The sequence below is a fragment of the Hyla sarda genome, chromosome 3 (assembly GCF_029499605.1).
Source record: "Hyla sarda isolate aHylSar1 chromosome 3, aHylSar1.hap1, whole genome shotgun sequence".
Classification (NCBI taxonomy): domain Eukaryota; kingdom Metazoa; phylum Chordata; class Amphibia; order Anura; family Hylidae; genus Hyla; species Hyla sarda.
In genome coordinates this window covers 183,105,933-183,119,060 of record NC_079191.1, presented here as the reverse complement: position 1 = coordinate 183,119,060, position 13,128 = coordinate 183,105,933, and the positions used below count along the sequence as shown (strand labels likewise).

The following is a 13,128-nucleotide window of genomic DNA, read 5'->3' as shown; positions in this document are numbered from 1 at the left end:
TCCCATTTGGTGGACAAGGTGCACTAATATTCAAAGCATACATGATCCTCTACAAGGTGTAGTGTAAATAGCCACTCGGGCAATTGGAATGTGAGATGTAGGGATGAGCGCCCAATGGACAATGTCAGTGTGTGCCCTGCAGGGTAGAAGGAGGTCAGGAAAACCTATACGACTCAACAAACAAACTGATCTAACATAGCATCACGAGCATTCCTAAACGCAGAGACAGTGTACTGAGTCAACGAGGAGGAGCACCACACACCCCACACATTATCAAATTTACCCAGGCAACCTCGATGTTTGCATACTAATTGTTCGTAGGGGATGGATGCATTAACCATACGTTTCCAACCAGACAGGGAAGGGGGCCTAGGATCCATCCATCTCATCGCAACCATTTTCCTAGCAAAGAATAAGGATTCCCCCAAAAATATACTCATATGGGAAGTCCAATCCTCCTCAGATAGAATACCAAATAGACACACTAGCGGTTGCAGGGGACCAGATAAAGAGAGTATAGTCGATAACATAGTGACAACGTCCTGTCAAAACGAAGCGACGCAAGGGCAGGCCCACATCAGGTGCCAAAAATTTGCTCGCGGGGCATGGCACCTATGGCAATTAGCATTTGGTGACCTTCCCATACGGTGTAGCCTCAGGGGTGTCAAGTAACTAGCATGTATAATATATAGCTGAACAATTTTGTTGTTAGCTGCCGGAGATACCAGCGTATGAGAGGAGGTCACACCCTGCCACTCCTCATTAGTTAAAGAGGGCAGGTGGAGCCTCCAGTATTCCTCGGACGCCAAAGAGGCACTGCTATGTTTAGTGGTGATCAGGTGAGTATACAATACCGAAATGAGCCCCCTGGGACCCTGAGAACGTAAAACTCCAATTAGGGGGCCCGGTTGAGGCAATTGACTTTGTAAAGAGTGCTGCAATTGTAAATGTTCTAGGGAGATGGAATCCGTCCTGCAGTTGAGAGAAAGATTTAAGTGTATTGTCAGTATAGAGGGAATCCAGAAAGAGCACATCATGCTCCTTCCAAAATTGTGAGTCAAGATACTGAGTCAGGTGGGGAAAGGCTACATTATCCCATAGGGGCAAGTCAGCCATAACAGCAGAGAAAGAATAAATCCCTTTCGCCGCCCGCCACACCTGTAAGGCCAGCCTGTGAATCGGCAAGAGCCGCCGCCCTATAGTCGACGGGGCCTCGAGCCAGATCCGCAGATCAGTAATATTAAGGAAATGAGCGAGGTGGCATTCTGAGTTGGGCAAGGAGGAGGACACAAACCAGGACCTTATAAGGCGCAGTTGACCCGCTAAATAATAAATATGAAAATCTGGGAGAGAATAGCCCGCCATATCTTTTAACCTTTGCAAAGTAGACAATTTCAGTTTAGACCTAGAATTGCCCCATATAAAGGATGGCAATAAGGAATGAAGGGATTTAAAAAACGAGGTGGGTATAGGAGTGGAGGCATGTTGTATGATGTAAAGACATTTGGGCAATATAATCATTTTAACTAAATTTATCCTTCCAGGGACCGACAACGGGAGAGCACTCCTGATCCTGAACGTATCTTTCACTAAGAATAGTAGAGGAAGGACATTGAGAGACAAGTCATGACGAGAGTCTTTATGAACCATCACCCCGAGATATTTAAAACTGTCGACCACCTCAAGGCCACAGGCAGTAGCCGGCCAGGGGCATGAGGAAAGCGGGAGGAATACTGATTTAGACTAATTCATACATAGGCCTGAAAAATCATCAAAAACATCCAGGAGAGAAATAGCCTGTGTCAGAGACCTCCTGGGGTCGCTGAGGAACAGAATAAGGTTGTCAGCATATAAACCTATCTTATCCTCCCTGTCCCCTATAATTATGCCCGGGATGAGAACTTCCTGTCGCATTCGGATAGCCAGGGCTCCACTGCCACCGCGAACAGAAGCGGGGACAGGGGACACCCCTGCCTAGTGCCGCGCCCCAGAGTGAAGGAAGGAGAACAAATCCCACCTGGGCCGTAGGTGCAGCATAAAGAATAGAGATCCAACGCATGAAGACTTCCCCCAAAGCCGAAGCGCATCATAGTGGATATAAGATAAGGCCATTCTACGGAGTCAAAAGCCTTGGCCGCATCCAGTGAGGCCAAGGCCCAGTCCCCGCCAATATTAACCCATTACTGATGCATCATCTGAATGGCCCCAGATAGGTGTGGGTACACAGACTTCAGGTAAAGCAAAGAACAAGACATGCTTGATGTCCCAATGTAATAACACGTGTAGAAATTCAGCATATTATAATGGTTCTTAATTTGGAGCCCCCAAGGGTTTTGCTTTGTCTTCCTAATGCTAGACCATCATAACACCAACATTACTGGAAGATAAATGATGTTGTGAATTATCAGATCAGCAGCTCAGTGTATGTATGATTACAAAAGGTTTAGTGGCTCTACACTTTTAATAATGTTCGTTCACCTGTCAGTTATCTCTCCCAACCCCCCATACACATGAATGGCTGAATGTTTACATATTTTCTATAGAAAGTGAAGGGGTTAGTCACAGCCAGACAGCTCTGATGACAGCTTATCCCTCAAACAAGAGGGTCAGGTGGAAAAGTCCAACACACATGACCATTCTCTCTACTGATGGAGGAGGCCCCCCCATACACTTCAGACAGTTGGCCAAATCTGTTAAAGGTGGTGGGTTTGGACAACTTCCATGGTGTAAAGGCACCTTCAGGCTAGCCAAAACACTGCAAGTGGGTGCCCTGTGATCTGGAGAAAATCTGTAAACTGTAGCTGTGCTTAGGTTAGGGCCCTGGTAACCAGTAACCAGGGCCCTGGTTCTGACACCATCAGGAGTGGTCACAGCAGCTGACACAGTCACAGGGGAACTGTGCTTGGCAGTGTTAGGGGGACCATCAAACCAGGACTTTTAACTGTTTCTGGTGCTGTCTGGAAAAGAGTAGGGAGGCTGTGGTCAGTGATGTTGATGGGAGACTGCGGACAAATTATTACTGGAATCTGTTTTATTCATATACAATTTGTTTATGTAAAAGTGTGAATACTGTTAGTTTTTTTTTCTGAGTCTGCTTCTAATTGTTCTGATTAGAAGTAGAGCAGGAAAAAACCCTCAGGTATGGCGCTGCAGACTCTTGTAGACAGATGAGGCGGATGCCAAAGGTAATAGGAAAGTCCTCAGCAGGACATTTTATTAAAAAAACAATAAAATGGACAAGATTACGCGTTTCGGGAGGATCCCTCCCTTCCTCAGATCAGGATCACATCCTGGGAGGGTTTTTTCCTGCTCTACTTCTAATATTGACTTCCAGGACGACTTGTTTCCTCCTGCAACCCATCGGCATAGCAGCGACTCGCACTACAGTACCCAGATTATATCGTGGGTGATATGCTTTTTTGCATAGATCTCAAGGTGAGCGGCCATCTATAAGCCCCGTGGGGTTGTCCCCCCACCCACCACCCGATCTATTGAGGGTAAATACACGAGGCGCCGTCCGTCGGTCCTTTCTTTTCTTTTCTCTACAGATTCTAATTGTTCTTGAATTAATATATTGGTACTGTTTTAAAAATCAAAAACCATAAAACATCACTAGATAAACAGTATTAAAAAAAAGATACATATAGTTTCAGCGCAAGTTATAAATCAGAACCTTTAAGTGGTGCTACTTACCCACAGAAATCCATGATGCATTGAAAGAGTATCAGGATCATTTTCACTACTGAGATAAGGTTCGGGATTATAGACAGCACATTCAATCTGAAAATAGGGGAAGGCTTTTGGGTCAGAGGACATTACGTTCATACCTGGCTCTATAAATACACGTAAATCCTATACAGTAGGTATCATTACCGTGAAGAGGCATTACTCATGTGGAAGGTAAGATACTGCTATTAATAAGGTAATGTCTGGTGTTAAAAATATGTGCAGTGGCATCTGACGCTGAGAGCTGACTGCCTGTATGTAACATATTTACTGACAAGACCAGATGGGCCTGCAGTCTAAATTCTCCATATGCCAAAATGGAATGATCACAATCTTAATCCAAAATTTAAATAAAAAAAATTGTACACATACTAAGAACATATTGGCTGCAATCTACCGTATATACTAGAGTATAAGCTGAGTTTTTCAGTACGATTTTTCGTGCTGGAAACGCCAACTTCGGCTTATACTCGAGTGAACTCTCCGCCTGTCAATCCCTTCATCAGTGGTCTTCAACCTGCGGACCTCCAGATGATGCAAAACTACAACTCCCAGCATGCCCGAACAGCCATCGGCTGTCCGGGCATGCTGGGTGTTGTAGTTTTGAAACCTCTGAAGGTCCGCAGGTTGAAGACCACTGCAGCCTTCGTCCTCATCCAGCCCCCCCCCCCCCTTTGTTTTGTACTCACCTCCCCTCGGCGGGAAGTTAGGGTGAGCTCGTCCGGGCCATCTATGCTGCAGGGACCGTCCGTTGGGGATGGTTAGTCGTTGCGGGCTGTCCATTTTCACCGGGGGGGCCTCTTCTCCGCTCCGGGCCCGGAGAAGTGACGTTGCCTTGATGACGACGCACAGGGATGTTCATGCGCAACGTCCCTGTGCGTCGTCGTCAAGGCAACGTCACTAGTCCGGGCCCGAAGCGCGGAGAAGAGGCCCCCCCGGTGAAAATGGACAGCCCGCAACGACTAACCATCCCCACCGGACGATCCCTGCGGCATAGATGGCCCGGACCAGCTCACCCTAACTTCCCGCCGAGGGGAGGTGAGTACAAAACAAAGGGGGGGGGGGGGGCTGGATGATGACGAAGGCCGCAGTGGTCTTCAACCTGCCGACCTACAGAGGTTTCAAAACTACAACAACCAGCATGCCCAGACAGCCATCGGCTGTCCAGGCATGCTGGGAGTTGTAGTTTTGAAACCTCTGGAGGTCCATAGGTTAAAGACCACTGATGAAGGGATTGACAGGCGGTGATGATGAAGGGGGGGGGGGGGGGGGGGGGATGATGACGAAGGCCGCAGTGGTCTTCAACCTGCGGACCTCCAGAGGTTTCAAAACTACAACTCCCAGCATGCCTGGACAGCCGATGGCTGCCTGGGCATGCTGGGAGTTGTAGTTTTGCAACATCTGGAGGTCCACAGGTTGAAGACCACTGATGAAAGGATTGACAGCCGGTGATGATGAGGGGGGGGGGGGGGGGGAATGATGCCCAGGGTCTGGATAATTACATGGGGGGGATGATGTATTTCCCACCCTAGGCTTATAGTCGAGTCAATAACTTTTCCTGGGTTTTTGGGGTAAAATTAGGGGCCTCGGCTTATATTGGGGGCGGCTTACACTCGAGTATATATGGCAATTACTATTCACCTTAAATTCCTGCTGCTTAGACATGATAACCGGAAGGTGCTTGACAAGCAAGGGATGTTTTTCCTTTTTGATCTGGTTTCCCTCATCTTCTAGACAGAACCAACCCAGCTGGTTCTCCTCTCCTGTAGCAGAAAAAAATAAATAGCTTAAAATAAATGCATTCATTTCTTTACTCACCAATACATAGTACACATCTCTTTTCACCTGGGATGTATTTTTTTTAACAATGCAAAGTAGTTCTCCTCTGAAAGGGCAAAAAAAAAGTGTGCTCCTCACTGCGACCTCCAAGAGGTGGGAGTGAGGAGCAAGCTTATTTTCCTTCTGGAGGAGACCTACTTTGTATAATTTTTTCCCATGGAGCATTGCATAGCTTATACGGCTCTTTACGCCACTCTGAGACACACTAACCCTTTAGTCACACATTGAGCTTTGTAATGTAATTTAAAGGACACAATATAAACGGTCTTATGAAATTGATGATCTGGGATACACTCTAATCTGGCCTCTGAAAACAGAAAGCTACTTTATAATCCAAGTATTGGGAAGAAAGTCAGTTGTAATACAGTGATCCCTCAACTTACAATGGCCTCAACATACAATAGTTTCAACATACAATGATCTTTTCTGGACCATTGTAACTTGAAACCAGACTCAACATACAATGCTACAGACAGTCCAGATCTGCAAAACATGTCAATGTCTGGAAGAACCGACCAATCAGAATGGACATTTCACTGGTAAAACCTGTGTATTCCTAAAGTGTATGCACTGGCTAGTGTCTGGTAGCGCCCCCTACAGTATAGGGGGGTATTACATGTTCTGTACTCTTTACCTGTGTCAGGGTTAGCTTCTCCTTTGGGCATCAGGTGAGGGCGGCTCCATTTCCCTTTTTTTTTAGGACATTGCATGTTCTGTACAGGACCCTGAAGACGCTTCTGTCCTCTACATAGACCAGTGTTTTCCAAAGAGGTTGCCTCCAGCTGTTGCAAAACTACAACTCCCAGCATGCCCGGACAGCCGAAGGCTGTCCGGGCATGCTGGGAGTTGTAGTTTTGCAACAGCTGGAGGCACCTCGGTTGTGAAACACTGAAATAGATTTACAGTGATTTACAGCTCCCTGCAGATCTTTCTTACTTTTATATGTAAGGATTTGCTTTATCTGTATGTTATCTACTTATTTATCTTTAATCCTCACTTTTTCCTATTTTTGGATGACATTTTGGTGGCTTCAGAACAAATTACCAGGTTTCCATAGATTTATGGTCTCAACATACAGTGGTTTCAACATACAATGGTCGCCCCGGAACCAATTAATATTGTAACTTGAGGGACCACTGTATTGCAGGAATCCAGATTTGAAATAATCAGCTTTAGTGGTGCTTGCCCGGGAAAAGTGAATTCACAATTCTTGAAGAAACCCAGACAAGGTCAGTAATCCAACCAGTGGCCCCTCTCTCAGCATCCAGACATAGAGTGTGTCCCCTACCTGGAGGTATATTTATACAGACAACAAAGCCAGTCATACGGTTACTATCAACAACAGCAAGTTACAGTGGGATGCTACAGTCACACAGCACATGCCTATCTGTTACAGTATAATGAGCCACTGTGAGCTAGAATGAGACGGCTCAGCTCCCTATAATCACATTGCGAATTTCTTTGCTATGGACCACTATGATATCTGCAGCTATAGAAATCGCCCACAAGACATTCTAGCGCATTCTAGCGCACAGTATGACGCCCACCAGGAAGGCAATGTGGCAAACAGTAAAGAGTACCTCTCATGATCTTGTTAAATTTTATAATCCTCCCAGTTCACTGCCCCCTTCATGATAAACCACCCCCTGCCTTTATTTTTATTATTTGTTAGCTTTCTACCTTGATATTGCTCTAAATTTTCTGCTAAGTCTCAGGTTCACAGACTGGAAAGGGGCGTTACCCAGCAGGTGTGACATCACCTGAAGCCATACAGGGGAGAACTTCATCCCTCACTCTGCTACACACAGCCCAGAGCAGTTCAGTGTGTGAGATGAGCTATGATTGGATAAGGCTGCACACACTACCCTCAGCACTCCAGATGGCATTTCCTGATTTTAGACTTCTGCCAGACCAGCAGGAGTCCAAAGTCTGTGCAAAAGATGGGGGAAAATGTGCTCCGGAAAAGTAGGCAGAGACCTAGTGGCAGCTTTTTTAAATGCAAATAAAACAGAAAACTTTTTTTTTTTTTTTTTTAAACAAAGTACACTAGGAAGATTTTTTATTTATCTTAAGGAATGAAATAGAAATTTTTTTTATGAGAGAGTCCATTTACTAATTCCATTACAGTTAAAAGTATTGGAAAGTATTTGGCAAAACTAGATGTGGAGGCAGGTTCCAAACATCTGTCAAAGAAAGGAAACAAGTACCGTAGCTGTAAGATCTGACTAGCAACAGCTATAACTGTCTGCTTCTCTTTAGCCCCATCCAGAGGCCCCGAGCAGCTATACTACCGTTAAAGGGGTAGTCCAGCAAAAAAAAACTTAGCCTCTATTCACAGGATGGGCATAAATGTCTTATTGCAGGAAAGGGGGCTGTCCGACCGATGGGTCCCCCAGAAATCTCCTGCCCGATGCCCTGGCTCTATGAGGGGAGTCGGGCGCTGGGCAGTAGATTGTGGGGGGTCCCAGCAGTCGGACCCCATTGCTATGGGCAACTTCACCACTCTTCCTCTTCACAGGTTTTGATAAATCTAGCCCAATATTCTTAAATCTTTGCATTTAATTTATATTGAAATTTCCAGATAAAGTACAGGAAAAGATACAAACATCTGTCTCTTACTATTTCAATTTCATACTCCCCTCAACCCGAAATAACAACATTACATGGTACAATACAGTATTCATGCCATTACAAGCCAGCAAAAACCTGTGTATATGAGACGTCGTATAATGGCCCTCATTTACTAAAGTCCAACCGACTCTTTTTCTTGGTTATTGCGCCAAAATTTTAGTCGCAATGTCTGTGCGACTATTTAAGCGACCAAATTTTAGTCGCACAACCGACACTTTAGAAAACACTCTAAGTGTTTTGTTTTTTTCACTCAATGGGCGTGTTTTATGCAAAAATGGGCATTTTACCGACAAAAAAACAAAAAATACTCGGAGTACTTCTGTGACAGTTAATGTTTAAAGTTTTTTTTTCTCTTTAACACATTTGCAATATTAGGATTAAATCTATTTAACACCCAAGCTGATAAACAAGGAGAATTGTTGTAATTATAATACTTTTGATTCATGGAAACATTTTTAAACAAACAAGTCTAAACCATTTTGACTCACACAACTAATTTCTTTAGCTCGGAGTTTGTGCGACACAATTGACTAGTGCAACACAAAAAAACGTGCGACAGAAAAATAACCGACATGTGCGACAGAATAGTAAATAAGCCTGAAAAAAAAGACGAGTGATATTAAAATCACTCCAGAATAAACACTCCACTCTTAGTAAATCAGGGCCATTGTGTTGATTTCACATCATGGTGCAGATACCCTCTGCTATGGCCAGAAGAAGACGTTTCCCCCAAAGGTATAGAAGGATAAGCAACCAATGGTAGGATGCTGTAACCATAACTGAGAACTAATTTTAGGGCCTGTCCCTTATAGGGTTCTCGTATGAACATCAAAAAGCCACCAAATATTTGATCCCATCTCAACAAGAGTGAAGACAATACTGGCCAACATGTACCTGATATAACCAATGTGTCCACAGGTACCCGATACCATATTATTCAGAATATTACCCAGAAGACACAAACAGTTAAACCCATTTTTTTCTGTTTCTTATTAAAAAAAAACAATGTTTGCAGGTCCTATAGTACGGAACATCCTGTAATGTAAAAAATATAATAAACTTAGCCATTCTTTGTATAGAAGTATTAATTCTTTAGGGGGTAGGGGGGTTGTCTATAGCAGGTTTTTAACTGTGTGTTTGCAAAACTAAAACTCCCAGCATGCCCGGGCAGCCTTTGGCTGCCCGGGCATGCTGGGAGTTTTAGTTTTGCAATGCTGGGAGTTGTAGTTTTGCCACAGCTGGAGACACACTGTATGGAAAACACTTATCTATTTATAATAATAAATGTTGATAATAAAGTGACAGGTGCGACCAACAAAATCCATACTTTCCAACCTACCAAAATGGAAAGTGCCTGCGGTTACAGTGCCCATGGAGTAATATTAAATGACTCTGAGTAGATGAAAGGAATATTTTACGCTACATCCATCACATGGACCCTGTCGGACTCACCAAGAGCTAGTTTTGCCATCTGTAAATTATTGATCCACGACTGTTTTGCAGCAGGAGTGAAGGTGTTAAAGACTGCAGTAAAGAAAGTGGGTCTTCCTGATCTGAAACACATTTAGAAAAGGAGATAAACATAATGCATGGAGGAAATATTTACAGGCACTCGCTGCCCGTGAACACCGTGGCCGGAAAATTGTCAAAAAACAAATACCACTGACTTATCATGCTTGCCAGGAAGCTGGAGCTGAATTCTGCAGCGGTCTGCAGCTCGAATTTCATTCTCTTTCTTCCAGATGAGTCTTTGTAAGCCTGAAGACCAGTCCTGGGCAACTGTGGGATTCAAGTTCTAAAGGAGAAATAAAGAGAGTTACATACAAAATCAGTTCACAAAATGGATCAGCAAATTAGAATGAAGCCTGTCTCCTTTTCTAGACCGAATATATAGGAGTTAAGTCAGTATCAGCAGTAAGTAGGGACATTCAGAGAACCTTTATCTACCTGTAATTCCTGTGGATAGGGCATAACTATTAATCTTGTAATAATTCTTAAAGGGGTATTCCAGGAATTTTTTTTATTTGACTATGCTACAGGGGCTGTAAAGTTAGTGTAGTTCATAATATAGTGTCTGTACCTGTGTGTGACTGTTTTCTCACAATTCTTCTGTGATTTTCACCCCAATATTTATTTTTACCAGCATACAAAATGACTGTTGTCTCAGATTTTTCCCAGCTTGCAATGCGTCCGAGACCTGACTCACTAGTCAGCTGATGACAGGGAGCCTGTCTGCTTCAATGGGTGGAGGGATCGCTTGGTGGGAGAGAGATCAATCTGCAACTAATGCAACAGCTGTAGGCACCCTGATTGAAAACCACAGGTCTTTTGAATGGATGCAGCTCGTTTATGTTTCAATGGGTTGGATGGCTGATGTGTGGTAGGGAGGAAAATGGAATTGTGGAATTTGTAGTAAAAAAAAAAAAGTCAAACCTGAAATAGTTCACAAAAGCTAGCCACAGTGTTATGGTAATTTCATGACATAGCCATTTAACCCCAAGAAAAGCGCAGTACTTTTCAGCTTTTTGAATCTCTTTTCCGTCTGACCACAGTGCTCTCTGCGGACACTTCTGTCCACATCAGGAACTGTCCAGAGCAGGACAGGATTTCTATGGGGATTTGCTCCTGCTCTGGATAGTTCCTGATATGGACAGAGGTGTCAGCAGAGAGAAGTGTGGATAGACAGAAAAGAAATTCAAAAAGCTGATAAGTACTGGTAGGATTAAGATTTTTAAATAGAAGTAATTTACAAATCTGTTTATCTTTCTGGCACCAGTTGATTTAAAAAAAAATAATGTTTTCCACCGGACTCACAAAGACAACCCTCAACTATATGCACTGTTAAAGGGGTTATCCACCATAAGGTGATTTTAGTAGTACATACCTGCCAGAACTGGGTATTTCCTGTTGAATTTTGTTCTCTAAACTACACATCCCATAGTTCCATAGTTTGTAAGTTTAAGGTAACTTTCCTCCCTCCCACACATCAGCCACCTCACCCATTGAAACACACCTGTGATCCCATCAATACAATAGACCAGTGTTTCCTAATCAGGGTGCCTACAGCTATTGCAAAGTTAACTCTCTCCCACCCAGCGGTCGCTTCACCCATTGAAGTAGGACAGACTCCCTCTGATCACCTGACTAGTTATGTCAGGTCTCGACGCATTGCAACCTGGGAAATCCTGAGACATGAGTAATTTTCTATGCTGATAAAAATAAATATTGGGGAAAAAAATCACAGACGAATTGTGAGAAAACCGTCACACACAGGTACAGACACCATATTATGAACTACACTAACTTTACAGCCCCTGTAGCATAGTCAAATAAAAAGAAATCCTGGAATAACCCTTTAAGGCTATGTTCACTAGGCGGAAAATTTGCTTGTTCCGCCGGCACTAGAACCACTCAGAAATGCCAGCAAAATCTGCAGTTACAATGAACCTGTTCATTGTTTCTGTGGACGCTGGAATCAGGATTTCTGCGGCAGAAACATCTGCTGTGGAAATTTCACACCGTTTGCAGCATAAACCCATTGAAATTAATCAGCCTCTGCAGCTGCAGAATTTCTGAGCAGATTTTTTCTGTCTGATACCATTTGGAAATTTTGCCATGTAAGCATGGCCTTAAAGGAATAGTCTCACACCAATTTTTTTTATCTTCTATCCTCTGGATAGGGGATAAGTTTGAGATCCCGGGGGGCCCCAGTGCTGGAGCCCCACGAGATCTGCTGTATGAAGCCCCGGCTCTCCCCAATGTTGGAGAGTCATGACCCCCGCTCGAAGGAGAGATTGCAACGCCCCCTCCATTTATCTCTGAGGGAGAGCCAAAGTAATAGCAGTAAATAGCAGAACGGCTCTCCCACAGAGATAGGGGATACGTTTTTGCGCAAGACTATTCCTTTAAGGTCATGCTCACATGGCGGAATATCCAAGTAGAATCAGTCAGAATTTTTTTTTTGTGCCCCATAGAGATACATGGAGGGGGATTGTCTGCAGCGGCTTTCTGCTGGGGACGAAACTTCACTTACTGCAGACTGCCGCAGCCCTGTCCAGGAGATCCCGAGGGGCACCAGCGCTCGGACCCCCTGCAATCTATAACTTATCCCCTATCCTTTGGATAGGGGATAAGTTATTTTGCGCTGGAATACTTCTTTAAAACAATATACCAATGAGATCAACAAACCCAATAACAGCTCTACCTGACTTCAGGATGTGAGGCTTTTAACTATTAATGTCAGAATGCAGGACATTGGGTAGTCACATACAGCAGATTTCTTACAGAAGTTTTTTAACGGATAAGTAGTTCTATTCATCCAAGAGGGGTTGTTTTGACATCATGTCCACAAATTTCTGAAATCCCTCTTTACAAGCTTGTAACAATCAATAGCAGAAAATTCTGCAACAAATCAGCTGCCTATGAATAAACCTTAGGGTCTATTCACATGTACAGTATCCTGCGCAGATTTGATGCACAGGATTTGTAACTGCAGATTAGAAGCTGTGCTCAGTCATTTAGTTTACATTGAAATCTGCAGCGGAAAATCCTGCACATCAAATCTGCGTAGGATCCTGTACGTGTGAATAGACCCTAAGGATACGTTCACATATACATAATCAGCTGCAGGTTTTTAACCTCGGAAATTCCATTTGCAGCATATACGGCTTCAATGGGTCAGCAGCAAGTGTGCTGAAGATTTTCTGGTGTGGAAATTCTGCAATAGATTATGTTTGTGGGAACATACCCTGAGGGTATGTTCACACATACTATAAATGCTGCAAATTGTATGTCACAGATTTTATCATTAAAGGGGTACTCCGCCCCTAGACATCTTATCCCCTATCCAAAGAATAGGGGATAAGATTTCTGATCGTGGGGGGTCCCGCCGCTGGGGACCCCCAAAATCTCGGCTGCAGCACCCCAAAAATC

General features: G+C 43.9%; 1 protein-coding gene across 5 annotated transcripts in view; it reads right to left on the bottom strand.

Annotated features, from left to right (window-relative positions):
- The window catches only part of ARHGEF10 (Rho guanine nucleotide exchange factor 10), a 203,456-nt gene that overhangs the window by 51,673 nt on the left and 138,655 nt on the right, over window positions 1–13,128 (bottom strand). For all 5 annotated transcript variants that reach the window (XM_056565682.1, XM_056565685.1, XM_056565684.1 and 2 more), the window contains exons 20-23: window positions 9,864–9,991; window positions 9,649–9,749; window positions 5,368–5,489; window positions 3,694–3,780 (exon numbers count right to left, since the gene is read on the bottom strand). In XM_056565682.1, coding sequence (XP_056421657.1) covers window positions 3,694–3,780; window positions 5,368–5,489; window positions 9,649–9,749; window positions 9,864–9,991 — 438 coding nt within the window. The remainder of the gene's footprint in view (window positions 1–3,693; window positions 3,781–5,367; window positions 5,490–9,648; window positions 9,750–9,863; window positions 9,992–13,128) is intronic.